Genomic DNA, 27,045 nt, shown 5'->3' on the forward strand with positions numbered 1-27,045 from the left:
TGCTGCAGTAGTTTTCACACAAAGTAAGTCGAAACTCTCTCAACTTCTCCTGCCTCGACAAAAGCTTATCCAACAAATTCTCGTGGAGTTCAATTCGGTCTATAGTTAGGACTTCCACCTTGTTAGTAGCTTGTATTAACTGATTAACCAATCCCTCTAACTTTTCTTCAAGAAGCTTTCCCGTTTCCTTCCACTTGTCAGACAGGTTTCTTGGATAAACATGCGGGTTTCGTTCCCTGTTCTCTTCACCAATTATGTTCCCGTGTAACTCGTTAACAATTCTGTTGTAGGCCGACCATGTTCCATCGTGAAGAAGCGTTGCATTGATAGTAACACGCTTAAAGCTGTCTTGTGACAATTCGTTCCAGGCACTGCAGGTTAATGCTACACTGATTTTGTCTGATAAGGGTAAATAAGATAACAAATTATCAAAAATCAACCTGGAATTAATAGTTTCCCACATCATTTCAGAACTGGCCAAAAAAATCCACGTGCTGCGGAGCAAAACTTGACGCCTTAATCTCTTTCCCAAGCAGCCTCCCGAGAAAGTGTCCTCTTGGACTGCATCCTGTCTTTCCTTTGTGGAACAAATCTATGCTACAATTTCATTTTTAGCCAACCCTCACGAAATAATTTGCAAAATATACTCAAAACCACAAATAATTACCTTGTTCTTGTTTTTAAGTATGTTTAGCCCTGTTTTAGCCCCCTCAATCTGTAATGTGCTCCGCGGTCCTTGGGCAAAAAACAATCAAATTTACTAGACAATCATCATCAGTATAGGTGACATAACCAGGAAAATACAAAATTTCAATTTTCATACGTTCAAGAAATGAGAAGGAATACATTGGGCAGCGCCCCCCCCCCCCCCAAAAAAAAAGTATTAGCCGGAGAAAATTAGTTTAAGAATAGAAGCAAAAGTACTTCTTTCCATACGAAAATGTGTTTTCGGTAATTACTCTCGTGCATTTTTGTGCCCGAGTCTATAATGACTTCTCAGAAGATTTAAAGGTTGAGTTGGATTACTTCAAGGCAAGCTCAAAAACACTCTGGACCCGTTTAAACGGCCCAGTATTTCACAAAGAATTCCCCCCAATATGAGTTATTGAGTCGTTTGAGCACCTTCTTGGTCACTGTGCATTAATATTTGCGTAAAAATATCCCTTGGGTCATTGCACAAGTCTCTCTCTCTTGTGTGGCCAGTGTGTTCTTTGCTTAAGATGACGTCATTGAATTTATGACGTTATCAACAGCTAGCAAAGAGAAATGAAATCAAATTCTGTACTAGCTTTGAGAATTTGTTCACATAGATACTGCTTTGAAATCTCTTCTAACATATCTGAACTCTTTTTCAATGATAAGTGATAAGACAATGATGTTAGGAAAATAATCAACAGGATGAAGACCAACCAAACGCCGGATTCCCAATCATCAAAGTCAAGAAAAGTAACCAACGAGAAAAGTTCGTATGTATTAAACATGCCAATGAGATGTTTACAACCAGTGTAAATTTGTGACTCTTAGATGAGAGAGGTGGCATAAAGTTCTTCTCTTTTCTTGGATGATGTACATATTATAGGGATACCTTTTCTTCAAAGGTTTATCTCCGGAATTTCGAACATTTGTTTTCACTCAAACAGAGTGGCGTTTTGTACTCAAACAGAACTCTGCTACTGTAAATTTTCTAAAGGCTCTAAAACCAAGCAGGCTTGTTCTCATGGAAACGATCGGGAGACTCCGTCGCTAATAGTTACGTTCCTGCGTTGGAACCGCGGTTTGTGAAAGAAACCAAGCTCTACAAAGATGGCGTCTATCGACGACAGCGATGTACCAGGTAATGTTGTCTTTTAACGGTTTTTCTACTTAATTTATCAAGAAAAGCAATGAAGTTTCTACTGATCAGTCTATATAACAATTATTCGTCGTATTATCAAACGTTTAATTATATTTTCCAAGAGTTTGTTTTCCTCTTAGAGCATAAAAACATTAGATAAACAGCAGCTTCCAGCCTCCTGCTTGAACTTGTGGACCAAGTGTATTCACACTTCACCCGGAGACGAGTCCTATTAAGCCAAATGGGTCGATTTCTGTATTTAGAATAGTGTATGAATCTAATGTTCTTTGTTATTTATTTAAATATAGGCCTATTTCTAATAGATTCCTTGTTTGACTCACTTCCTGTACATTTTTTTATAAGAACAATTTTATAAGAACACGAGCCTAAAAAATGGTCAAAAGTTAAGAACAAATTAAGAACAAGCTGAGGCTGAGCTTCTACAAAATTCAATTTTGAACAACGTTTTTTCTCAAAATCGAGGATTTTTAGTGATGAGTGGGTGCTTTTTCGGTGAATATTCAAATTTGTCAGCAAATTAAGTATGTCTCATTCACTTTGTTGGCAAATGAGGCCTGAACACCTCCTTAGAGCGAAAAAGCTAGCAATAGCACTGCTTACACCCTCTTCATTTAAGAACAAATTAAGAACAATCCAGCCTCAGATTTTCGAAAAAGTTAAGAACAGTCAGCCTGAACTTAAATTTACTAGTTCTTATAAAAAAGAGTGTATTGCAAGAACAGTTTGACAGTATATCATTGCTATGAAATTGTTTTCGAGCAAGCTTCATCTCCCTTTTCAACAAGAAATTGAAACCTTTTCCCCCCATTTTCTAGAAACTGGTGCAGTCTTCACATTCGGGAGAAGTAGATTTGCAGATAACTTAGCCAACAAGTTCTGGATACGTAATGACAAAATTGTTGAAGTAGCATGTGGTGATGAACATTCTGTTGTTGTTACAGGTGAGCAAGCTTGTTTTAGTTCTTGGATCTTGTAGCAAAACATGATAATTTTTGTAGTTGTTTTATTCTAGTACAAAGGCTACAACCTAGTAGTAACATAGTCGACCTTTTAGTTTTTTTTGTATTTGCCAAAGTATATTTCAGATATTTGAAATCCTATGCATAATATGCAGCTTATCTCTTTTTATAGGATAAAATAGCATATCATTGGAAGTTATTTGTAGATTTCTCATGAAAAATTTGGTGGCAATGAAAAAATTGAGACCTACAAATATATCTACCTACCCTTTAAAGCCAAGGTTTATATTAATTTTGTATCTACATTTCTTTTCAACTTTGCCATATCATTCTTCCATTGAAGCATTCATAGATACATTCTTTTTTTACAGAGAGGGGTAGGCTATATGGATTTGGCACAAATGATTGGGGCCAGTTGGGGTTAGGTCACACAAATTGTGCAAACAAACCAAGCTTTATCAAAGGTGAGTTGTTGCCAAATATTTTTTTGGCAAAAGTTTCTCAACTTGGAATAAATATCTAATCAAAAAGCCATTTGTTTAATTTCTGTCAAAAAATTTTTATTTTTATTTTGTCTGGTATTTTTAGCTGTAGAGGAATAAGTAATCAGTAATTATGAAATAAGGTGTAAAAGAGGGTGTTTTCTAAGCTATCAGTGAAAAACCTAAATGTAATCACAACTAGGTTTTTTTGTAGAATATATTGTAAAATAGGGCCATAATCAGTGACAGACACCTGAGGGGCAGGGGGTGGTCACTCCCTTAATATTTTGGAAGACAACTATCTTTTATTCTAAGACAATGGGAAAATGTGACATAATCTTATAAATACAGTAGGCTCTCCCCCCAATATTTGACCAAGTGTCCACTCCTGTAAACATTATTTTTTTTCTATAAATTGAAGGAAAAACTAAATAAATCTCATAAGACCACCCAAACAGAGTATGTTATTGCCCCTCCTAAAATGGGACATCATCTTATCAAAACAGAAGGCTCTCCCCCCAATGTTTTGCCAAGTGTCTGTCTCTGTAAAAAATATTTGTTTTCTATAAATTGAATACTATTGAAGACTATATAAATCTCATAAGATCACCCAAATAGAGTATTTAGCCAGATTGTAACAGAAGACAAACAGCTCTTTTTTATTAGATAGCTGTAGATCTTTTATCATAGTGAATTTGATTTTCATTTATTCTTTGAAAGTTGCTTAAACAGTCACTCTGATAAAGTCTTGATTGTCATGGTATGATGTTAGGAATTAAGCTTATTACTAAACAATATTTTGTATCACAAGTCATTCCTCTTCATAATTATTGTTTCTTGTTGATTTGCATCATTTCCTCTTGCTTGATGCATCTTTGTGTAACGCCTTAAAAGACAAGTTCTCTTCTCAGGTACGCATAGATGCCCCTTATCATAAATTTGTGAACTCATTATTCTTGTAGCCCTAAAAGGTGAGAAAATGGTTCTTGCAGCTTGTGGCAGAACACACACAATTGCAGCATCAGGTAAAGTTTCAGTACATCTTCAAGTGATACACTGATAGTGAATTGAAACTAGCACATAGTTATCAATTTCATTACTAGCTTTAGGAAGTTGTTCCATCATGTATGGTATTACTGTCAATGTATTTATATGCTATCTGCCTTTGAGGTGAAGTTGTGGCTTCTGGTAACTTATCATGTTAAAGTGGTTTGTAGACCACAAAACCTTACCTACTGTCTATAGAATCATCCATTTTAGTATATTTCACTACTCAGTAGAATGGAATATCATTGTTTTCATAACTCAAGAACAGACACAATAACTTTTTTCAGCACCTGGTTCTCACATGCTCCTTATCAAAAATCATGTTACAAGATTTACATATTTTCTTGCATGCTCCATTTTCATCTCTAGAAGCAAATCTTTTACTTATAATCAAAATGGTCTAATTTCAATAGGTCACAAACAAGTTTTGCAGTCTTGAATTTGTCTACCATATAAGTCAGACTTGACTTTACGGGTTTTCTCAAGCCAAATTAAAGATATGACCGGACAAGCCATTAAGATTGATTATGATTGATCTAGCCATAAAAGTTAAATCAAAACTGGATTTAGAATGTGATTTAACAAAAATTATTTCACTCTAGAATCAGGAAAAATTTTCAGTTTTGGGGCAGGAGGTGATGGACAGTTAGGACATGGTGATACAGAGGTAAGATAAAATCTTAATTTTTTTTATTTTTGGAATTCAACGGACAGGAAATATCAGAGAGACATCATGTCTTGCTTGATGTCATATTTCTAGGAGAGCGTTCCCTGACCCTAGTCGACCTTTGTTCGTTGATGCAGTCAAAAAACTCCTGGACGTGTATGACACAAGGTTAATCGGATTATCTGAACCGGATTCTTAACCTTTGCCTTGGGATTCTTAGTTTTCTTATACGTAAATGCCAATAGCATTCAGTATTTTCTCAAAAAGAAGTCACGCTGGATCAGAAGTCACAATTTGATAAAAGCCACAGGTCCTTGAATAGAAGCCTCAAATAGAAGCATCACCACAAATTAAGAATGGTATACTTATCAGTAAGATGAAGGGAATTACAAAAGAAGGGAATATCACACATGTTTTACATGATTTTGGACTGACATGAAAATAATGAATGGTGTATACAGAGGGATATTACAGAGAGATAGATATCTATCGTATTACATTTTTGTATAATTGTTTCAAATTATGCCCTCGTAAAATAATGGAAACCTTTCATTTCAATTCAAATAAAACTAACATAACAAATTTCACTATTACAATGGTAGTTTGCAATTGGCTAGCATAAGTTTACAAAGAAAAAGACTGTAACAAGCACAAACAAACAAAATTAAAGAAAATGAGAGAAGAGTGATTGTCCTTTGTTTGTCTTGGAAGTTGTCAGTAGCAGAAATCGTTAGAATTTAAGAAGTTCAGGATTATTCCAAGACTTGTTTCTGTGGCCGAAAATGTAATAGGTAGTACGAAAAGTTAAGTTGGATAGCTTTGAGATCATAAAGCGGAGATGCTTCTTGCACATGTCGATGAATGAGGAGCAGGAGAGACCAAAGATACCTAGGGAAATGATAGAATGATTAACAAACCCGATAGAAGAATAGGCTGAGCCTAGGCTGTGAACGAGATGCCAGTACTTCTCTCTCTTGAGGTTAGCATTAATATCCAAGTTAGTTTCGTATCCTACTGTAAGCTCAAGTATGAATAAGCGATTGTCAGAAGTGACTAGAAGTACATCAGATCAGGACAGAAAGAGTCTCCTTTTATGATAGAGGGTGAGAGATAACTTGAAAGGACTACGTAAAGAGAGCAATGGGGTATAGCTTTGAAGTCTGTGCTAGGAAGTTTAATGCAGAGTTATGGCGTCATGTGTAACGGCCTTATTCAAGGTATGTTTTGCAGCCTGCCACAACGTGAAGTGACTTTTCTGACATATGGCAAAGCGAGCAATTAGACGATTGAGAGATATTCCATTTACTTAGGTTTTTTACGTGGCAAGGGGGTTGCTAAGATATTTGATATTAAGACTGTAAATGTTCTTGGGCATGTTGCTTAATAATTATAATGATAAGATATAAATATTTTACAGGGTGAACCTTGTCAGTATTATGAGTACTGTTATGCGTAAGGGCCCTGTTTAAGATTAAAGTAAAAATTTAGAGAAAAGTTAAATCATCTGTTTACAGAGTAAAAAAACAAAATTTCCTTCGATTTTTTAATTTATAATTTGTTTTTCTAAAATCTTATAATAGGTATAAAAACAGCTAAAACCTATGCCGATGTTTTTTACGTCAATGCTTATAGACATTGCCTTCTAATGGAAGCTTATATTCAATAATATGTTTTACTGTTTCTGTTTGTCAAGTTCTGTTAAGCCTTTGTGTCTTTGCCGTTTGCAAAAGAAGAAAAGTGTTGAGGTAAAAAGTCAAAACTAGCCCTGAGAACAACAAATTCGGAATTTATGTGTTTCATTTATGGTTTTTTATTCTCCAGGATCAAGCTCTGCCAAAGCAAATAGCCGGGCTTCCTTTAGAGAAGGTCAAGATTCTTTCTTGTGGTGTCTACCATACAGCTGTTTTATATGGTAATTTGTTGTGTTTTAAAAATCCTATTCTTCCCATTAAACTGTTTTGAAGTTCAAAAAGCATCTTACCAAAGATCGCCGGTTTAGTATAACGATGATATAGAGATTCAAAGTATAAAGAAAGTATAAACAGTTTATAAATTTTTTTGTTATGCAAATGTAATTTGCATTGGGAAATTTTCCTGATGCTCTCTATACAGTAAATATAGATTTTCGTATATTTCATAATTCATAATTTTCATAGTTTCTTTTGAAACAATGTAGACATCAAACTGATTGGTTATTAATGCTATTAATATTACAATTCCTTTTTTGTAATATTGATCGACATCGTTGATTATATTATGAATATTGCAGATTATTTACTTAGGGAAGTATTGATCGTTTATAATAATATTTATCAATGATCATAAACATGCCTTTAGTTTAATCTTATATACAATAAATAAATAAACATAGTTTAATGTAGATTTAAGAATATTTTGCAAGATTTCACCAACACCCAGCGAAATATGTGCTGAAAAGTCCCCTTTTAATTTTTGTTGCAAAATCCGCGAATTCTGATTTGTCAATAAGCCAGGACGAGATTAAATATTTCTCTGCCGATCAAAGATTTGAAACCTAGGCCGTAGACATTATCTCCTTATAACAAAAAGTTAAAGTATTCAAGTATTAAAGCGTTGAATATTTTCTCTGTACAGAATCAGGGGACTTATACATTTGGGGTACGAGTGCTGATGGACAGACCGGACTTGAGGAGGAAGAAGTTTTTCGGCCGCATTTCTTATCATTGGATGGCAAAGTTTCCTGGGTTGCTTGCGGATATTACCATACAGCTGTGGTAACAGGTAAACTTTTAACTAGATTAAAAAGTAAAATAAATTTTTCTTTTGTTTTCTCTCGGCATTCTTTGTTTACCATTGAGATTTTATTAAATAGGCATTATGCCATGAAGAACGCATATGTATTTCACTGTTTAGCACTATTGGCTATCGGCTTTTGTCGTTATCGACCAATCAGAACATCAGAATGATAATGCTTAAAGCTGATTAATTAAGAAGTTTTGATGAAACATGATTTTCTTTTGGAATCACGTATCGGACTTGCTTTGAGGAATATTTTTATACAATTAGTTTGTTCGCCTGCTCAGCGCCTATATAGATTCATTATCAAATATTGGTAGGCAAACGTAATATTATTTGTATAAAGAAAATTTTCGGCCTATTTAGAAGTGGTTGGTATTGCAGCTGCATCGTCTGTAATATTCGACGCAAGATTCCCTCTATTTTTTGACATTGGCTTAGCAGCACTTATAGCTAAGAGGGTGTTCATTATCTGTGGCCCTCTTTGCTTAATTGACACTTTATCTAAAACGTTGTCTCAATTATGATTGGTTTGTATAGCAGACACCCAGATGAGACTATGCCTCAATCCGATAGGATTTAACACTTGAATATATATTCTTTAGCTTAAAATTGTTGAAATAATAGTTAAAATTGACAATAGATATTCTTTGATGGTTTTCAAGAGAAATGAACCTTTAGGTTTAAAGGATAAGTGCTTTTTAAAGTAATGTGGGTGGCTGAAGAGTGCTCATTAATAATAGTTTTAAACTTAAGGGTACACATTTAGGAAGGCAAGCCCGTATAAGATGAAGATATGTTTTCAGAGACATATGCATTTTGTTCAGATAGTCTTTGGCCGTGTAGAAGTACCGTCATTTTCAATGCCCTGTAATTTTTAAAACAGCAATCCTCTAAAATAGATGCTTTATTCAAATGCTATAGGATATTATTTAAGAGGCTAATAGTGTACTTGGTTGTGCTTTTGTACTTATATTAAGCAAGGCTGGCATATTGGCATGTTGATTTATTTAAGCAAGAGTTAGAAACTAAAAGAACACAAATCAGCTGATAAGATATTCTGTGCTTTAATGATTTCGATATGCTTCGATGATGAATTGATTTTCATATGCAACACATTTTCTACTTTGTTCTTAACGATCTAACTGATTTTTATTTCAAATATATTTCAGAGAGTGGAAAATTATATACGTTTGGAGAAAACGAAAACGGGAAGTTAGGCTTAAGGGAAGAACAGCTAAAAGACACATCCAGGCCACAGCCTGTTGCAACTAAAGACGGCAGTTTTACGGCAGTTGCCTGTGGTTCAGGCCATACAATCGCACTCACAAAGGATGGCAAGGTGTATTCATTCGGGGATGGCAGTAGAGGGCAGCTTGGCCAGGGCACTAGGGTTCAAGAGCTCAAAGAGCCAGGACTGATACAACAGCTGAGCCATTTAAAAGCTCGATCAGTTTCTTGTGGAGACTGTCACAGTGCTGTTATCACAGGTTCGTTTTGTCAGTTTTTTGAAGGCGCTTTATTTTAATGATAATGAAAAGCGTACAACAGCACTTGCAATATAGACGATTTTATACTTTGAATTGGTATTTTTGTACCCAATTTTTTCTGTTTCCTAAGAAATGTAAAGACATGTAGAAAATTGTCTTGATATGAATAAACAGAAATGTAGTGACATTATTGCTAAGCACGCGTGACACGAGTTTTGGTAAACACACTATTGCTCCTTGAAATGAAGTAACGAGTTGCAGTGAGAACATTTTTCTGCAGTTCTAAATACTGCGTATTTTAATCCAAGTACGACCCATGGTTAAGGGAATCACCTAATGTCCATCTAGAAGCAAATAAGTATCCATAAGTATCCTACCTCACCATGCTGTTGACCCTAGACAAGTGTCCTCTCTGATGTGGCAATACGTCCTGGATCAAGCAATGCAAAAAAAATCAGTCTACCAATAGACGCATGATACAGTTTCCTTTTTCGTCAATCTTTTTACTCAACCTCCATTACGTCTCTCTTAGTAATATTCTATCAATACCTATTTTTCATGCTTCTGTTCTCGATCTCCACTCCTGTCATTTCCTCTCGCGTTTGTTCCCATTCTTTAATTACACCTAACTCAATAACTAGGTTCAATTTCTCTCACATCTCTACACCAATAGCTGCTCCCTTACGAAAGGATCGTATACTGGACTTATCGCTGCCTTAATACTTGTTTCATAGATAGCGGACGACTCTACACTTTCGGAGATGGTAGGCATGGTAAGCTAGGCCAGGGCGAAGAATGCTTTTCCAATCAATTTCGCCCGGCCAAAGTTTCTCGTTTTCAAAGTTTCGATGTAGAATCTGTAAGCTGTGGTGGTTGCCATACACTCGTAACTGCAGTACAGCGAGCCTCTGAGGCTAGTGATGAAGAAGATGCAGAGGATGGTCTTCTTAACGCGTCAATGGCATCTTCGTTCACACAGTTCAGCATGGAGGAGGCCAACGCAACTATGCGGCCATTCGGATTATCAAACACAGTTCCATTAGTATCACCAAGAGACAGGCGGCGACAGAAAGAATCAGAGGTAGGATGAACATTACTTGTTAGGTCCTTTTTTCGAAGCCAAGTAGCATCTATGCATGGCAACTTAAAACCTTTGCCTTTTGTAAATAGTTTCTATGTGAGTGAAATAAACCCTTTTTGGAAAAAGATAAGATTTCATGTTATAGCTTTAATTTCTTGAACTTATTATTGTTTCTGCTTATTTATTACAAAAGTCATTTTTTAGAACCTGGCAAATTCTTTCAGTGGAAGCATGAACAAAAGTGGTATGCCAATGCTATCGACATCACTGGACAGGAGTAGGCTACCTAAAATTCCAAATTTAGTTGGTGAGATGTTTTTTCAATCTTCTAGAGGGCATAGTTACTGTAAATAATTCTCATGTCAAAGGTCTGGAATGGTGTTTATTTTCTTTATAATAACCTAACGATGTGAAATGCCTTCTCATAAAAGCAATGAATTCGAGGCGGGGTTTGGTTGTGGAACCACTTTCGTTTTCAATCGCCTTCCTCACTGTCGTCTTGTGACTGCCATGTGTTCTGGTCTTTGGCTATTAGTATAAAGTATGGATGCAATGCATGTCTTTAAATTATAAGATTACTTCGTGAATGCAATGGACACAGAACACGGAAGATCATGAACTGCCAAGTTTGACTTAGGAGCGTCAATCTGATGATAACAATAAAACGAATGCAATTTTATGCGATGCGTAATCGCGGGCAATCAAATGGTGCTTTTAGGTTGTGTTTTTTACTGCCTTGAGAGAAGAATTTCGACATAATGACGCGCCTTTACAGTGAAATTAGGTGATATTCAATTTTTGGAGATCAATGCTGCACAGTGATGAAGTTATCTGGCATATATCTGTAAAATTTTCAAACCGTTATTGATGATAGTTAGGTTGATTTAACTTTGACTATCTTCAGCATTATGCGAGATTTCTTAAGATTTTTCTTTTGTGCCGAATCTTATATTGGTTGCTCTATCAATTTCCCTATCTCTATGTTAAGGCATGAAAGAGAAGAAAGTGGAACAGAAGAATGTTATGAATGAAGAGGTAACTTTCGTTATATTGTTGTTTTTCAAATTGCAATCCAACTCCGATCGATTCACTGTTACCCGTAATTGACAAATTGCAGAATTGCAGAATTGACATTGTGATGTTTAATTGCGGTCTTTTTCGATTTGCGGGAATGATTCCTGTTCAACGAAAACTGGTGCTATTTTGTGGCTATGTTTTGATTACCCAAAGTTTGGAAAATCTTAAAATTTCTGCCGGATTTATCTTTGTCATTCTTAATAATGCTTCGAACAATTTAACCCCAAATGTAAGGTATTTATTTTCACATTGATGGTGGTATTTTTATCATGAGAAAATATCTTGCAAATATCAATTTTTGTAATGTTATATTAGATATAGAACTAATACAACAAAATTTCCATTACGGAGTAGTTACTCTGCCAAAGAACAGTGTATGGGTAGTACTGGGATTTCAAGGTTAATTTCAAGATAATTTCAAAATTAGACTGTCTTAGCCATTCATTGTCTTTGAGCTGTGATTGTTCAAACACAAAATGTTTTTTCGTAGTCTCTACCCCCTGAAAAGCAAGAGAAAGCTAGCAACAATAACATTGAGGATAAGAGCAGGGTCAAGAAGAAGGATCAAGATAATCTTAAAAAGAAACTTGAGGCAGAACTTGAAATTGAAGATAAAGTATCTTCGCAGTCAGGAAAGCTGGTGATTTATTTATATGTTTGTTGCCTGATTACGAAGCCTGTTTTATTCTTCTTTTCTCTCTCACCTTTCCCGCTTGTAAGTGCAATAGATACTTAAATGTGCTAATTTTAGTATAATTTTTGCAGGCTAAACAACAAGATAAAAAGAAGCCTGAAAGTGAAGAGGAAGAAAGTGAAGAAGAAGATGATGAGGATGAAGAAACAGAAGAAGAGACAGAGGAAGAGAATGAAGAGGACAAGACAAAGAATAAAAAAAATGACTCAAAACCTGCGGAAGTTAAGAAGTCAGTGAAGATTGCCACTCAAGAGAAGAAAAAGGAAGATAAAGAAGAGGAGGAAGATGATGAAGAAGATGAAAGTGAAGAAGAATCAGAAGAGGAATCAGAGGAAGAAGAGCCTGTCGCTAAGAAAAATGCAGAAACCAAAGTTAGTACTAAAAATGTTGTCGAGGATACTTCAAAGAAAAAGCAAGCTGCAGACATTAACAAGAAGTCAGTAAAAAAGCCACATGTTGAAGAAGATGAAGAGGATGACGAAGAGGATGAAGATGATGACGAAGAAGATGATGAGGATGACGATGAGGAGGAGACAGGTATTTGCTTCCTGTCTGATTTACACTCTCTGGACACTTTCCGGGCCTTTGATAGCATATTAAAATTACTCTCAGACAAGTATCTATGACTTGATCAGAAATATTGTTTTATCGTTATTCAACTATTTTGTGCGTATTGAATATTTTCAATACCCATGCATGCCTTATGATTTCTGTATGCATATCGTTTTTGTCATGGGGGTAGTTAGGACTTTGACATTGGGGGAAAGCCTAAAATATTTATTACCAACATATAGAAGTGTAATGGTAATGCACAAACATGTACAAACCAACAAAGTCATGGGAGAGAGGGTTAAGAGGCAACATGTACACATTATCAAACTCAGTATGATCTGAAAGTTTTTTGGTTTGGGGACCCTCTAGAATATTGCTCCCCCTCTTGCCACCCCTGGTTTTTGTGTGTTCTTACTTACATTGGTATTTCTTTGAACTTTTATAGGAAAAGAAGAAGAAGATGATGAAGATGAGGAAGATGATGACGATGATGATGACGAGGAAGAAGAGGATGAGGAAGAAGTTGATGTTAAAGGGAAGAAGAAAAATACTGATAAGAACGAAAAAGAAAAAGAAGAAAGTAAGAAAATTAAAGGAAAAGAGAAGAAAGGCAAGGAAAAAGAAGAAAGTGTTGAAAAGAAAAAAGATGCTGTTGAAGATAAAGAAGGCAAGGATGACAAGGAAGTAAACAATAACGATAAAGAAGCAGATAGTGCAGACAAAAAAGAACCTCAGCCTACCAAAGTGTCAAAGGTATAAGAGTGTTTTTTATCTGTTTACTCTCTCTTCAGAAGAAATTTAGATGTGATTTATTTTGTATGAAAACAGGCAATCCTTTTGCAAGATTGATTTGTAATTTTAATGTCCTTATGCTTTTACCGAATGATCAGCATAATGATGTACATAGGAGTCAAAAATGACGTCAGCTACAATTTAAAGATGCAGGGAGAATGATCTGCAATTTATCACTGTTTATTTCAACATAGAAATAAACTGTGGTATTAAAAACAGTTTCGAGATGATCAGAGCGAAAAATCAAAGTTAAATATAGCCTGCTGCGTGCAGATAAAGATCATAAATTGAGCAGTGATCTTGTTTTCCATCCTTGTTATATATAAGCTGTCAGTTCAGTAGATTGGAATGGTTTTCTGTTCATTAGAATTTTTAAGTTTTGATTTTGTTTTGATTTCTACAACTCGAGTACTTTTTACTCATACTTGCTAAGTACATATTTGTGATATTTCAATACTTTGTGATAATTTCATTTCAGTTTGCAAATTTATTCGGCAAGAAAAAGCAGCAGCCTAAAAGTGATCCAAAGAATGAAAAAAACACCGACGAGGAAACTGGAGAAGAGCAGGACCAAAAACAGGAGGCCTCTGGACAAGATCAGGTAGATGGACCAGCAAACTCAGACGCCAAAAAGGAAACTCCTACAAAGAAAACTGGAAAATCGGGTGTCTGTGTGATTTTATAATGTGTAATATTTTTGCATTTTCACAACAACTATGCTGCTATGGAGAATTAACATAGTTGCAATAAATTAAATTACCGAAGGGTTTTACGTTAGGTAGCTGCGTTATTGGCCAATTGCTTAACTCTGTAACTTGGCCAATTCGTAAACAGAAAGCCATGTTATAAAAGGGGAAGTTGCAAAAGTTTCAAGAATAGGGTTGGATACGAGAAAGGAATTCCGATTTTCACTCAAATGTTATAAGCAGCGTTCAAATTAGAGATGGACATTTGTGTAGCATGGGTGATTTCAATTTTTTAAATTATCTTGCCACTGTTTAAAATATGCTTGCCACTGTTTAAAAACGCCAAGTGGAGCTTGGCGTTTGATGTAAAGGTCAGTCCATGCACGAATGCAAATATAAGCCCTGTTGCAGCATCAATGGAACGCACAAGTCAAGGCTATTTTCGCGTGTTCAATCGCACACGCTAAGTTATTTCCAATTTTTCTGGGCTTTCCTTCTCAGTTTTTACCCACAGAAGTGAATGTTCTACGTGGACGGTCGCAAGCATCATTGCAAATTCATTTTTTCTGCAAGAGACATTTGTTACAAGTTAGGGTTTTCCCGGTTAAATGAAACTGGATATGTATTGTGCTAATGAAATCGGCATTTCTCATCATTCGACTTTTTGTAGCATTGTTTTTCAGCGTTGACATCTATCGTAATAACGAATTATTTTTCTTTGAAATGAAACGGTTTCAAGTTACTTTGTCATGAAAACAGACACAATTGAAACAACCTTGAAGACAGAGTAAAGTAAAAGCAGGGAAAACACAAATCCAAAATTTAAAACCAAATCTAATTCTACCAAAACAAATACCCCATTACTTATCTTCTGCTTGAAAAAGAAACCCCCAAGAAATGGTACATTACATACCATTGTAGGTATGTGGAAGTAATCCCCCCACCCCCCAGGGGACGAAAGCACATCTCAATATCTCAATACAGTCTATGTATGTGGGCCAATGCGTTAGGACTGGTAAAGATAATTTCTCATATATTGTGATAACTAACATGCCTGCACATGCATTTAATTTTAACATGCTATTTAACAGAAAAAGTTACTTTACATAGATAAACGCATTTTGCAAACAGGGTCCTTTAATTATGCTGACCAGTATTATCAAGAAGAAAACAAAAGGCAGCTATTTCATTGACCTAGATACTAAACTGGCTTAAGCCATCTCTCAATAAACTATTGGCCAATCAATGAACATTTGGGTTGATTATGCTTATTGATTGGCCAATTTTGATTGACAGGTGGCTTAAGCCATATTGGTATCTGTTGAATGCCTTTAATGTTATTACAACCATTAATGCTTACAGATGCATGAAGTTTTTTGAATACCTTATAAAACTGCCCTGTAATTAAAGAACCAGCTCAAAATATGAAGGTGAAACTTATTACTTTTCTTGTGATAAGACTAGGGCCTGAACATATTTTGTCCTTTACTAGAAATCCTAAATTGCCAGCCTTCAACCTTCTGGAAAGATGTTATTTTATTTGTAAATTGTGACAGATATTATTATATGTAGGTGTAAATACGTGATTTTGAAATTAGTTTGTTATATTGTAACTTAAAATGCTGTTTTCAGACTTATCTTATTGGGTTTTGCATCAAACTCAGTAAACATTCATATCTTTGCCTTATTTCTTATAACTGACTTTTTTCTTAAGCAAACAGTATTTGAGCTGCCCTGTGAGATAAAAGGCTATTGTATAAAACTTAAGATCATTAGATTCCATATCATATCAAAAAAGAAGTCATCTTTTATTGATCATTAAAAAAGAATATTTCGTATAATATAAAAACGAAGTCTTCTTTTCAGTGACTATAGTGACACCAACAAACATACATTTTTGTAGTTTAAAATATCTGTATGAATTTGATTCCCATAAAAGCAGATGAACTTGTAAGATAAAAATACATTGATGTAAACAGTTACTAAAAAACGTTACTTAAAACTTCTAATATAAACTTTTGGAATTAATGTATGGAATCAAGTAGGGAAGTAAGGAAAATCTAAACATGGGGAAATCAGGGTACTGTTAAAGCAACAAAGATCAAATTTTTTGAGCTATTCAGTGATGTAATGCAAAGGAAAATCCAGAGATTATTTTGAGTGAGCTATACATTTTCCAGATAATAATTTAAAATAGTGAATACCAATCAAAATTCATTTAATAGTAACATGAAAATTGAAAATTATGTGCATCATTATGTTACATTTGGATACAAGTTAATATTTGCTAAAAAAGTCCATATTCATTTTATAAAAATAGGAAATAAAAGCATCTGACTTGATCGAAATTTATGCAATATTTATAAATGAATTAGAAACAAGCCTAGAATTCAGATATAGCTATCATTTGCTGTGAACAAACTTTAGGCTCATTATCCACAGATGAAAGTGATGCAATCTGGTTTTATAGAAATATACCAAAAAATGTATATAGATAATTAAAAATAGGTACAGCAATATTGCGAATTTGGATACAAGTCTTCGTCTGCAATAAATAGACTTCCAGGCCCATTGCTAAGAGATGGAAGTGAAAGCATTTGATTTTGAAGGTCAATCAATTGCTTAGCTACTGATATAAAAACTTCATTCACGTTAGATCCAGTTTTGGCACTAGTTTCACACCAATGGCACATGTACAAATCAGTGAATTCATCTACAGTATTGATATCCATTCTCTGGTTCATATCTGATTTATTACCTACAAAAGTCACCATTACATCCCCACCACATTTCATAAAAACTTCATCCATCCATATTTTTGCATTTTCAAATGTCTCTGGTTTTGTCAAGTCAAATACAATAATAGCAGCATTGGCTCCACGGTAGTAAACAGAGGTAACTGCCTTGTAATGTTCCTCTCCAGCTGTGTCCCATAATTGAAGCTGAAATAAAAAAAACCCGATGAAGTTGTAAGTCAAAAGGACAATAATCTTGCTTCATTATTTTTTAGTGGGACTGTAATGCATATGATACCTAAACAAAATTAGCAGTTTACCATGTAAAACTTATGGCCAAATTATACAGGATCGCTGGCATGAAGGTAGCTCTTGATGCAACTAAAGTGTGCGTAAGAATTCAGAAAGCACAATAAAACACAATACAAACAAAACACCGCTGAAAAACCACATACTAAAGTGTTAACTGACATAATAGGCCTTTATTTTGATGTTTAATCAGATCTTTCTTAAACACGTTATAACTCCAGGTGTACAATCCATATGTGCGCGATCAGTTTTGTTTTGAGTTCGAGTTTGAGAGCAACATACTTCTTCTACTACGGTGTTCTTCTTACCTTCACTTTAAACTGGCCGATTTCGACATCCTTTATATGAAAATCTATGCCAATTGTTGGTGGCAATGAGCCCTCGTGAAACGAACCTTCTTTAAATCTTTTTATGATGCTCGATTTACCAACCCTTTTATCCCCAATTATTATTATTTTAAACAAGTAATCGTATTCACTATCCATCTTTTTCCGAGAAAGTTGTATTGTCTCATTCTCAGGGAGAGGTTTATAGGGAAGCTTGCACAACATTACGCAAGATAAACAGCTTTGTGATGTAACCCCCATCTCTAATTTACCCTTCAATTCAAATTTAGGAAAATGTAAAATTTTAGATTTATAACTAGGTTTTATATAAGGTAAATGAAATGAGTATCTTTACCCTGACGATGTCTAGATTTTTACCGGTTGAAGGGCACGACCAATTTATGTTGCCACGGTCCCAAGTCCCCCCCCCCCCCGTGTTTACTGGATTGAACTGTTTTCTGTCCAAGCCTCGATATCACTATGAAGAATTCCGCGCACTTGCCCACATGTGGAACATGGTTCTACTGCGTGTTTTGGGTTAAATTGTCAATTGATTTTGAAGATGAACAGTTTTCAGTTTGTTAAATAGAACCGGCTTTCAAACCGAACACTCTTCAGTTGATCATGGCCAGATTACAATATTTGTTCGACACTATTTCCATTGCTAAGAAGTTGGTCATGCACGTAAACAAACAGCATTTTGCATCGAAAATGCAATGTTTTTACTCATCAAATGCTCCAGACTTTCTTAAATACTCGAAAGAAGATATAAAGGCCTTGGATAGGAAAACACTTCAATTAATTTGCAAGGCTATTGGAATAAACCGTGGAATCAAGGTCAGTGATTTAGATTCATATAAACTTAAATTTTTTGTCCATATCCGATGAATAGATGTAATAAAGTAAGGCTAAAATGTTTTGTTGTTTACTTTAGTGTAGTGATTTTTCAACTTCGTGTCATCATCGATGCAGGTGTAGAATTTGAACTAGAGTGGCAAACTCATTCATCAGTGTGACATACCCAACACCCTTTTATTTATAATCATGTTGTTGATATATTATAAATATAGATATATATATACATGGTATATATACATGGAAGTCAATAAATCAAGGGTAAATCAGAATTTATCGTTGGTTCAAACGAACCCATGATAGTTTCTGTTATATATATATAATTTTTGTAAAATATATAGTTTCTCTAGTTTCTGTAATATGAATCATAAATATCATTGATAAAAATACTTAAAACATTTTAGACATCTGCAATGATTGACAGAATAGCAAAGCATATGGATGAGCAAAGCCTTTCTGAACTCACATTCTTTCCTTTTCAAAATGAGAGTAAACTGTATCAAAAAATGACTTCAGATATGGACCCATTATCAATATCGCTCTCAAGTGAGAAAGTATGTGGACTTGATCGTGTTTATGAAGGGAAGTTTCCAAGTGTAACAACTATCCTCAGTGCCACTAAATCAAAGAAGAATCTTGAACAGCTTGCAAGATGGAGAAACAAGGAACTTGGACAAATGGGACTAAAGAATTTTATCAAGATGGAACAAGAAACATTTGATTCTGGAACAAGACTTCATGAGGTACCAGATAATAGTTTTTTTCTTCAATATAATAATTATAATTTTTTCTTTCGATATTTGTTCTATGCAGTAGAAGATCAAACATGAAGCTGATTTAATTAAATGTGAATTGGTATAAATCAGCTTAAATTTATTGTTAATTACTTTGAATTTATCAATAAAAAAGATACCATCATACCAGACTATTTCTTATTTAAACAATATTATGGAGAATTTTTTTTTCTTTATAGCAAAAAACTCTCAAGCTTCTAAGTCAGGGTTCACAAAGGCCTTGCTACTGTTCTTTATCACTTGAGCCTCAAGGTCTTGACAAAGGCTATAATATCCACACTGAGTGTTTGTCTTTTAATGTTTCTCTATAAATTTGCAAATTCTGTCACTTGTCCTTGTTCTTCTCTGGTTTTGATTCTAGTGCTTGCTTGATTGATTTTTTGCTTCCTTGTTTGCTCAGGCACTTGCTTGCTCTTCTTTTTTGCTTGATTAGTCGCGGGCCAGCTTGGTCCTTTGGGGGTGATTGATTAGACCCATTTATTGAATGCTGGCATGTTTGCTTCTTTGTGTGTTTGTCTGCTCACTTCTGCTGTCATGTTAGTTTGCCGTCTTGGTTTCGCACTTTCTTTGTGGCATGCATGATGTCTTTCCTGTTTCCCTGGTTGCTTGACTGACTGATACTTGCTTAAAGACATCAAGTAATGATAAAAGGAGATGGTATACCTAAATATGCTGAGTCATGACTTTCATGCTACAATCCAATTGGCTGGCCTGGTACTGATCACATAATGTTGTTTTGTCCTGATTTATACCTTCTGTCAAAAGCAAGCTTTTGTCAAACGCATGTTGTTAACAACCAGTGTCATTATGATATGAATCTACGGCAATCACTGCAAATGCAAGTCATCCCCTATAGAGGAGGCCTATTTACCATGATTCAATTCCTTTAGTTGCTTCTTTGCCTTGTTTATTTGGGATTATTTGCTCACTTGCTTGCTCACATGCTTGCTTCATGGTTACCTCTTGTGCTTTATTACTTGCTTTAATGGTGGCTTACCCAGTTGGCAGCATTTTTGCCCACTTGCTTGCTTAGTTTGTTGATTAATTTAAATGACTAATCGATTGATTCATTAATTAAAGAGATTGATTGAAGTGACTTATCGATTGATTCATTAATTAAAGAGATTGATTGATTGACTGGTTGATTGATTCATTAATTGAATCACTAGACCAGTAGAAATTAGAAATTCTTTTTCAAAATATTCTTTTAAAAACAATCTTAAAATATTTTTACAAAACAACATAGTAATCAATGATGGTTTTTAAACTTAGTCTATAAATAGATGATATTTTTCTGTGGATGACTGATAGCAACTTACAGAAGATTCTTTTTACTATTAGAACTGAAAAATTAAGCAGAACGCATCTAATTTACTAGGGGGTGCTTTCTCCTCGATTAGTTTATAAACTACTGAGAAAGTTTCCTCCTTTTAATAATTCCCTGTTTACAATACTAGCTTGTTTCTCCTCTACTCTGTATTTGTTATGTTACGTTTATATTATTTAACTTCCTTTTACATTGTTTATACTTTTAAGCTTCGATTATTTCCAATTTGCAACAAGTGTATGTATCCAGTGGAATTTAAAATAAAACTGATCTGAACTGAATTGAATAGATTGATTGAAATTATTGATTGATTGAAATGTTTGATTGATTGCTTGAATGCTTGACTGTGTACTTGTTACCTACTTTATTGCTCATGTGTTTGCTTGTGTGCTGGGTTGTTTGCTTGCTAGGCTTACATGTTTACCTACTTGCCTGTTTTATTGATTAGGGTGATGGATTGATTGACTGATTTCTTGCTGTCCTTTTGTTTGCTGGATTGTATTCATACTTGTATTTTTGCTTTTTGACTTATTGCAGAACTTTTTATAGTGATATTGTGCTTTGATTCATTAGCTTATGTATGCAAATTTTGAAAACAATTTAGTTTGGTATGTTTTATCTTATTTTTATTTCTGCAAGGTGATGGCACAGTGGTTAAATGATTATCATGAGTATGAACAAACAAAAGCTAAAGAATTCAAGCAAAACTGTAGTTTATTTCGCACCAAAGAAGATCGGCTTACAGATAGAGAGAATTTTATTATAAAGACCCTGCAAAAGTTTATGTCACCAAGTGGTGCTGGTATCAGTCGTACATACAACCAAATGGTTAGTCTTATTCAGGTATTGAAAGACATTGACCAAGTACTTGCTATTGAAAGTTGCACAGTTCATAAAGAACTTATGTATGCCGGAACTGTTGACTGCCTTGCTGTATTCAGAGATGCAGTTTGTTTAATTGACTGGAAAACAACTAAAAGACCAAGAAAAAGTGTGGGATCCTGTTATGATTATCCAGTTCAACTAGCAGCTTATGTGGCTGCAATCAATGCAGACCCTGCTTATAATTTCAAGGTATTGTTATTTGTTTGACGTGTTGTGATTGTTTTTTTTACATTTCAATATAACATCCCTAACATGTCTTGATGATGAAGATGCAGCTGGAGGCAAACTTCCCCACCTAGCTACTGACACCTCTTTATGTAACACAGTCTGAAACAAATGCAAATTTTAGAAGAAGATCAGCCGTGCCCCTGTTCCCTTGACAAGCAAGAGTGGCTTAATGGGGGGGGGGGGGGGAGGTTGCCCCCTTTGCAGGCATCCTTATACAAGACAATGATTGAATTAAGTCAACATAATTTTTCCATCAATTTGATTTTGTTGAAACATTAAAAAGTTACCTTGCACAAATTCATCCCATATTTGAGCTTTTTAACGGCTTGGTAATAAAATAGTCAGGTTTAGTGTAACTGAATATATTCCAGTGTTGTGGAAGTAATCCATTTTACTGTAAGTGTTTATTCTGTTACATATTTATTGCTTGAACAAGTTCCCTAAGCTATAATATAGTCAAGGGCTGTAAAGTTCTTTTAAAGATTTTTGCCTTGCATCTATTATCCTTGCAAAAAGGTTTGGTAGACTGCAGTTAATTTTGGTACACTACGCCAAATTTTGTTACACTCCAATAATTTTTGTTACACTACACTAAATTCTGTTAAAACATTTTCCATTGTATCCTCCCATAGGCTCCTACACAATATGGAATATAGGGAAGCCAAAGACAAATATAAGGCTCATAGCAAAATATTTTGGAAAAAGGCTGCATTGTTTTTCAAAAAAGGGGCTTACCCTCTCCCTTCCCGAATGCTGTTTTATGCAATATTAAAAAAAATTTTTTGTTCCAATGGTTTTATTTAAGATATGATACCTTACACTAAAATCGATATAGTGTTTCAAAAAAAGGGGTTGCAGTGTTAGTGGTTTCTAATGGAAACAGTTAATCATTTGAAACAACACTAAAGCAACAGGGTGTTCTAAGGTCTATTGGGAGAAATTGTAGTATCAATTTGTATCATTAGCATCAATTTTTGCTATTTTTTCTTGATCTAACTTCTCAACGTGCAAATATGCTATTTTACTATTATTGACTAAATCTACTTTCTTTTGAAATCATTGTACATAAGCGTAACTCACTATCAACCGGGGTAGTTTGTTTGGTTTATAAAGATAAGTTACTTATTAGATATTTTTTTCGTCGTCCATTTTGAAATCAGATTTAAATTTCTGGTGTTTTTCGCTAATTCAGTTAAAGCTTTTCAATTAAGTTTTTTGTATCGCTTTTTTCTCTCTTATTAGGTTGAGAATGCTGTGCTTGTTTTTTGTCACAATGATGGTACTGTGGCAGACGTTCACATGTTCTCAATAGAGAAATTACTTCCTTTTTATTACGAATGGCAGGGCAGACTTCAGCTGTTTAAAAGAAACTTTTACGGTACAACGAATCCTGCTCAAAATGAACTGAATAGTGCAAAAGAAGAGACAGAAAGTTTCTGGCAGGACGATCATGATGACCCAAATAATTTGAACGTTGGAAATGTTTCAATTAGGTAGCGAATGAGGTTGATCTAAATGCTACACAAAACTTGAAGAGGTGGCAAAATTCCAGTGGCGTTTCCCTGTCACAATTTTGAAAGAGCGCACTTAGGTATGTGTTTTTATGGTTTTGTAGGAACGATTTAACCTGTTTTTAGACAAAAAAGTTTTAGAACAGATTTTACAAATTTTTTAAGACTGCAACCTACTTTTTTATAAAAAATCGACCTGCCCAAAAATATTTTTTTCAAAGATGCCTCTTTTATTGCCGAACTTGATTAATTTCTGGTTTATTTTGGTCGTATAAAAGCAGAATAACCTGTTTTTTGTAAAAACGATTTTGAAAATTTTTTATCATTTTTCTAAGCCTATCGCCTCGCCCTTTTTTTATAAAATATCAGCAAGTCAAAAAACCTTTGCAAAAACAGTTTTTTTTGCAAAATATGGCTTTAATTTCATAACTAAATTTGCTGTTAGTTTGTTATGATTAATATATGCAGAATAATTTTTCAAGAAAAAACTAATTTTTGATGAAAATCAACCATTTTTCTATGCCTATAGCCTTACTTTTCTATGAAAAATTGACCTGTCTAGAAACTGCTTTATTAGAAAATGCCTCTTTCATTTCTGGACTTATTTTTATTTTGGTCTATTTTGATCATATATTTGACGCTTAAGTGAAATTTAATCAGAGCTAATTTCACGAGGGTCTTTTCAGCTTTAACTAATTCGCTTGGAATTTTTGTTATTACTTATTCGTTATGGTCTCTTGTGCCACGCTTTCTCGCGTGTTTCTTGTATCTGCCCTACTATTTCATTGGCAATGCCAAAACAGATTGGCAATGTCTTTCGGCCTCCTGAGGATTTGATTTGTAAAACTAGGGTGGGGTGTGTGTTTTGTTGCGTTTTCATTCCCTTGGTTAATGTAGAGGTTTTCAAGGTTTTGGCATAGCGTGGGTCTCACCTTGCTTGATGAAGCCTCAATTCAAGTATGCTGTTTATTTTGTACGTGACGTCTCAATGAGAGTTAACTATCAGATCTATCATATGGTTATTTGCCAGGTATGCATTCCTCTACTGATTAACCAGGTATGTTTTAGAACTTTTTTAGATAATGCTTTGTTGTTTTGGCAGTTTCATTTGTTATTGGTATGAATGGGAGCGCTCAAGCTTCGTTCGTAGAGAATTTTTTGTCACCTCGTGCTGCGGCTTTCTCGGTGGCCTTTTCGCTCACAATGTAATTGCAGCCAATTCTGCCTATAGTTCCACACTCATTTCGCCATCATAACTTCTTGGGTAACAATTTTTTACGGCTCTTTCGCAATACTATTCTTTATATCGCCAACACGAATAGATAGGCTTAATTGTTTGAAATTTCCTTGAGTAACCGTTATTCTTTCAACTGTTTCTCGCTATAAATGTAAACAGCATCCGAAGTTTTGTTTATTGGTTGTGTTAATGCTTGGAAATTCTAATTTTTTGCAATCTTAACTAAAATTCTAAACTTAAAGTGAATTCAAGTTGTAGAATCTTTTATAGATTTTAGGGGTTGTTGTGTCGGCAATTATATTCCGTTCTGTGCTATTCATTCGTTGCTTTGGTGCAGCCAGATAACGTTGTAGGCAATTTTCGGCTTTTACTAGTCTTCCATCAAGGGTTGCTGATAAATCATTTATGCTATTACTTCTAGATTTAAGCCAGGTCAATAGCGACTTTAGCTCGTTATCGAGAAAGAAGCTAGATTTGTTTGCCAAGCATGGTATTTCAAGTTTAGATGCTTTTAAAGAGTTTCTGAATAAAGTCAATATCCAAGACCCTTTTAGCTTGGTTGTTTCTAAGGAATCTATATTTAAGCTTCCCATTCACTGGAATGATATGAGGTTACTAGCCTTTAGTGGGGTACAGTGGCTCGGAGATTTGAAAAAAAAATTTCGCGAAAATTTGGCCATTTTTCTAAGCCTATAGCTTTACTTTTTGTAAAAAAAACGACCTGTCAAAAAACAGTTTTTTTTTCCAAAAAATGCCTATTTTATTGCAGAATTGGATTGAATTCTGGTTGATTATGATAGTATAAAGACAGAAAAGCCTCTCTCTAGAAAAAAAAATTTCGAGAAAATTTGGCCCTTTTTCTAAGCCTATAGCCTTACTTTTTGTAAAAAAAACGACCTGTCAAAAAACAGTTTTTTTTCCAAAAAATGCCTATTTTATTGCAGAATTGGAATGAATTCTGGTTGATTATGATAGTATAAAGGCAGAAAAGCCTCTCTCTAGAAAAAAAAATTTCGAGAAAATTTGGCCATTTTTCTAAGCCTATAGCCTTACTTTTTGTAAAAAAAACGACCTGTCAAAAAACAGTTTTTTTTCCAAAAAATGCCTATTTTATTGCAGAATTGGAATGAATTCTGGTTGATTATGATAGTATAAAGGCAGAAAAGCCTCTCTCTAGAAAAAAAAATTTCGAGAAAATTTGGCCCTTTTTCCAAGACTATAGCCTTACTTTTTTATGAGAAATCGACCGGTCTGAAAACTGCTTTTTTTGTCAAAAATTCCTATTTTCTTGCAGGATTTAATTGAATTCTGATTGATTAGGATAGTATAAAGGCAGAAAAATCTCTCTCTAGAAAAACAAATTTCGAGAAAATTTGGCCCTTTTTCTAAGCCTATAGCCTTACTTTTTGTAAAAAAAACGACCTGTCAAAAAACAGTTTTTTTTCCAAAAAATTCCTAATTTATTGCAGAATTGGAATGAATTCTGGTTGATTATGATAGTATAAAGGCAGAAAAACCTTTTTCTAGAAAAAAAAATTTCGAAAAAATTTGGCCATTTTTCCAAGACTATAGCCTTACTTTTTTACGAGAAATCGACCGCTCTAAAAACTGTTTTTATTGTCAAAAATTCATATTTTCTTGCAGGATTTAATTGAATTCTGGTTGATTATGATAGTATAAAGGCAGAAAAACCTCTCTCTAGTAAAAAAATTTCGAGAAAATTTGGCCCTTTTTCCAAGACTATAGCCTTACTTTTTTATGAGAAATCGACCTGTCTGAAAACTGCTTTTTTTGTCAAAAATTCCTATTTTCTTTCAGGTATTAATTGAATTCTGATTGATTTTGATAGTATAAAGGCAGCAAAGCCTCTCTATAGAAAAAAAATTTCGAGAAAATTTGGTCATTTTTCCAAGACTATAGCCTTACTTTTTTTTGAGAAATCGACCAATCTAAAAACTGCTTTTTTGTCAAAAATTCCTATTTTCTTGCAGGATTTAATTGAATTCTGATTGATTATGATAAAAAAAGGCAGAAAAACCTCTCACTAGAAAAAAAATTTCGAGAAAATTTGGCCATTTTTCCAAGACTATAGCCTTACTTTTTTATGAGAGATCGACCGGTCTGAAAACTCATTTTTTTGTCAAAAATTCCTATTTTCTTGCAGGATTTAATTGAATTCTGATTGATTTGGATAGTATAAAGGCAGCAAAGCCTCTCTATAGAAAAAAAATTTCGAGAAAATTTGGTCATTTTTCCAAGACTATAGCCTTACTTTTTTTTGAGAAATCGACAAATCTAAAAACTGCTTTTTGTCAAAAATTCCTATTTTCTTGCAGGATTTAATTGAATTCTGATTGATTAGGATAGTATAAAGGCAGAAAAGCCTCTCTCTAGAAAAAAAAATTTCGAGAAAATTTGGCCATTTCTCCAAGACTATAGCCTTACTTTTTTATGAGAAATCGACCGGTCTGAAAACTGCTTTTTTTGTCAAAACTTCCTATTTTCTTTTAGGATTTAATTGAATTCTGGTTGATTATGATAGTATAAAGGCAGAAAAACCTCTCTCAAAAAAAAAAATTTCGAGAAAATTTGGCCCTTTTTCCAAGACTATAGCCTTGCTTTTTTATGAGAAATCGACCGGTCTGAAAACTGCTTTTTTGTCAAAAATTCCTTTTTTCTTG

The 27,045-nt window shown here is 34.3% G+C and overlaps 3 protein-coding genes across 3 annotated transcripts; 2 read left to right on the plus strand and 1 right to left on the minus strand.

Moving 5' to 3' along the window:
• Positions 1 to 1,246: 1,246 nt before the first annotated feature.
• Positions 1,247 to 15,833, plus strand: LOC135685124 (uncharacterized). The gene is made up of 15 exons (XM_065200931.2): positions 1,247 to 1,834; positions 2,671 to 2,796; positions 3,186 to 3,278; positions 4,259 to 4,321; positions 4,946 to 5,010; positions 6,832 to 6,922; positions 7,624 to 7,770; positions 8,958 to 9,275; positions 10,010 to 10,356; positions 10,561 to 10,663; positions 11,345 to 11,391; positions 11,924 to 12,073; positions 12,199 to 12,664; positions 13,125 to 13,432; positions 13,950 to 15,833. Exons 1-15 carry the CDS (start codon positions 1,804 to 1,806, stop codon positions 14,154 to 14,156), a joined length of 2,562 nt encoding a protein of 853 aa, XP_065057003.2. The 5' UTR covers positions 1,247 to 1,803; the 3' UTR covers positions 14,157 to 15,833.
• Positions 15,834 to 15,980: 147 nt separating this feature from the next.
• LOC135685126 (uncharacterized) lies at positions 15,981 to 17,908 on the minus strand. The gene is made up of 2 exons (XM_065200933.2): positions 17,510 to 17,908; positions 15,981 to 17,099 (listed from the first exon to the last, which is right to left on the minus strand). The coding sequence occupies exons 1-2, from the start codon at positions 17,786 to 17,788 to the stop codon at positions 16,656 to 16,658; spliced, it is 723 nt and encodes a 240-aa protein (XP_065057005.2). The 5' UTR covers positions 17,789 to 17,908; the 3' UTR covers positions 15,981 to 16,655.
• A 104-nt stretch (positions 17,909 to 18,012) lies between these two features.
• Positions 18,013 to 26,472, plus strand: LOC135685125 (mitochondrial genome maintenance exonuclease 1). The gene is made up of 4 exons (XM_065200932.2): positions 18,013 to 18,364; positions 18,787 to 19,125; positions 21,143 to 21,577; positions 22,859 to 26,472. Exons 1-4 carry the CDS (start codon positions 18,152 to 18,154, stop codon positions 23,111 to 23,113), a joined length of 1,242 nt encoding a protein of 413 aa, XP_065057004.2. The 5' UTR covers positions 18,013 to 18,151; the 3' UTR covers positions 23,114 to 26,472.
• The last annotated feature ends 573 nt before the right edge of the window (positions 26,473 to 27,045 follow it).

The sequence above is a fragment of the Rhopilema esculentum genome, chromosome 15 (assembly GCF_057945365.1).
Source record: "Rhopilema esculentum isolate cy_ngs chromosome 15, ASM5794536v1, whole genome shotgun sequence".
NCBI classification, from domain to species: domain Eukaryota; kingdom Metazoa; phylum Cnidaria; class Scyphozoa; order Rhizostomeae; family Rhizostomatidae; genus Rhopilema; species Rhopilema esculentum.

Coding starts and splice junctions, on each gene's coding strand:
- LOC135685124 (XM_065200931.2), top strand. CDS start 1,804: ATGGCGTCTATCGACGACAGCGATGTACCAG. Junction 1,835..2,670: donor CGACGACAGCGATGTACCAG/GTAATGTTGTCT, acceptor CCCATTTTCTAG/AAACTGGTGCAGTCTTCACA. Junction 12,074..12,198: donor CTTCGCAGTCAGGAAAGCTG/GTGATTTATTTA, acceptor TAATTTTTGCAG/GCTAAACAACAAGATAAAAA.
- LOC135685126 (XM_065200933.2), bottom strand. CDS start 17,788: ATGGGGGTTACATCACAAAGCTGTTTATCTTGCGTAATGTTGTGCAAG. Junction 17,100..17,509: donor TCGGCCAGTTTAAAGTGAAG/GTAAGAAGAACA, acceptor TTTTTATTTCAG/CTTCAATTATGGGACACAGC.
- LOC135685125 (XM_065200932.2), top strand. CDS start 18,152: ATGGCCAGATTACAATATTTGTTCGACACTATTTCCATTGCTAAGAAG. Junction 19,126..21,142: donor CTGGAACAAGACTTCATGAG/GTACCAGATAAT, acceptor TATTTCTGCAAG/GTGATGGCACAGTGGTTAAA. Junction 21,578..22,858: donor ACCCTGCTTATAATTTCAAG/GTATTGTTATTT, acceptor CTCTCTTATTAG/GTTGAGAATGCTGTGCTTGT.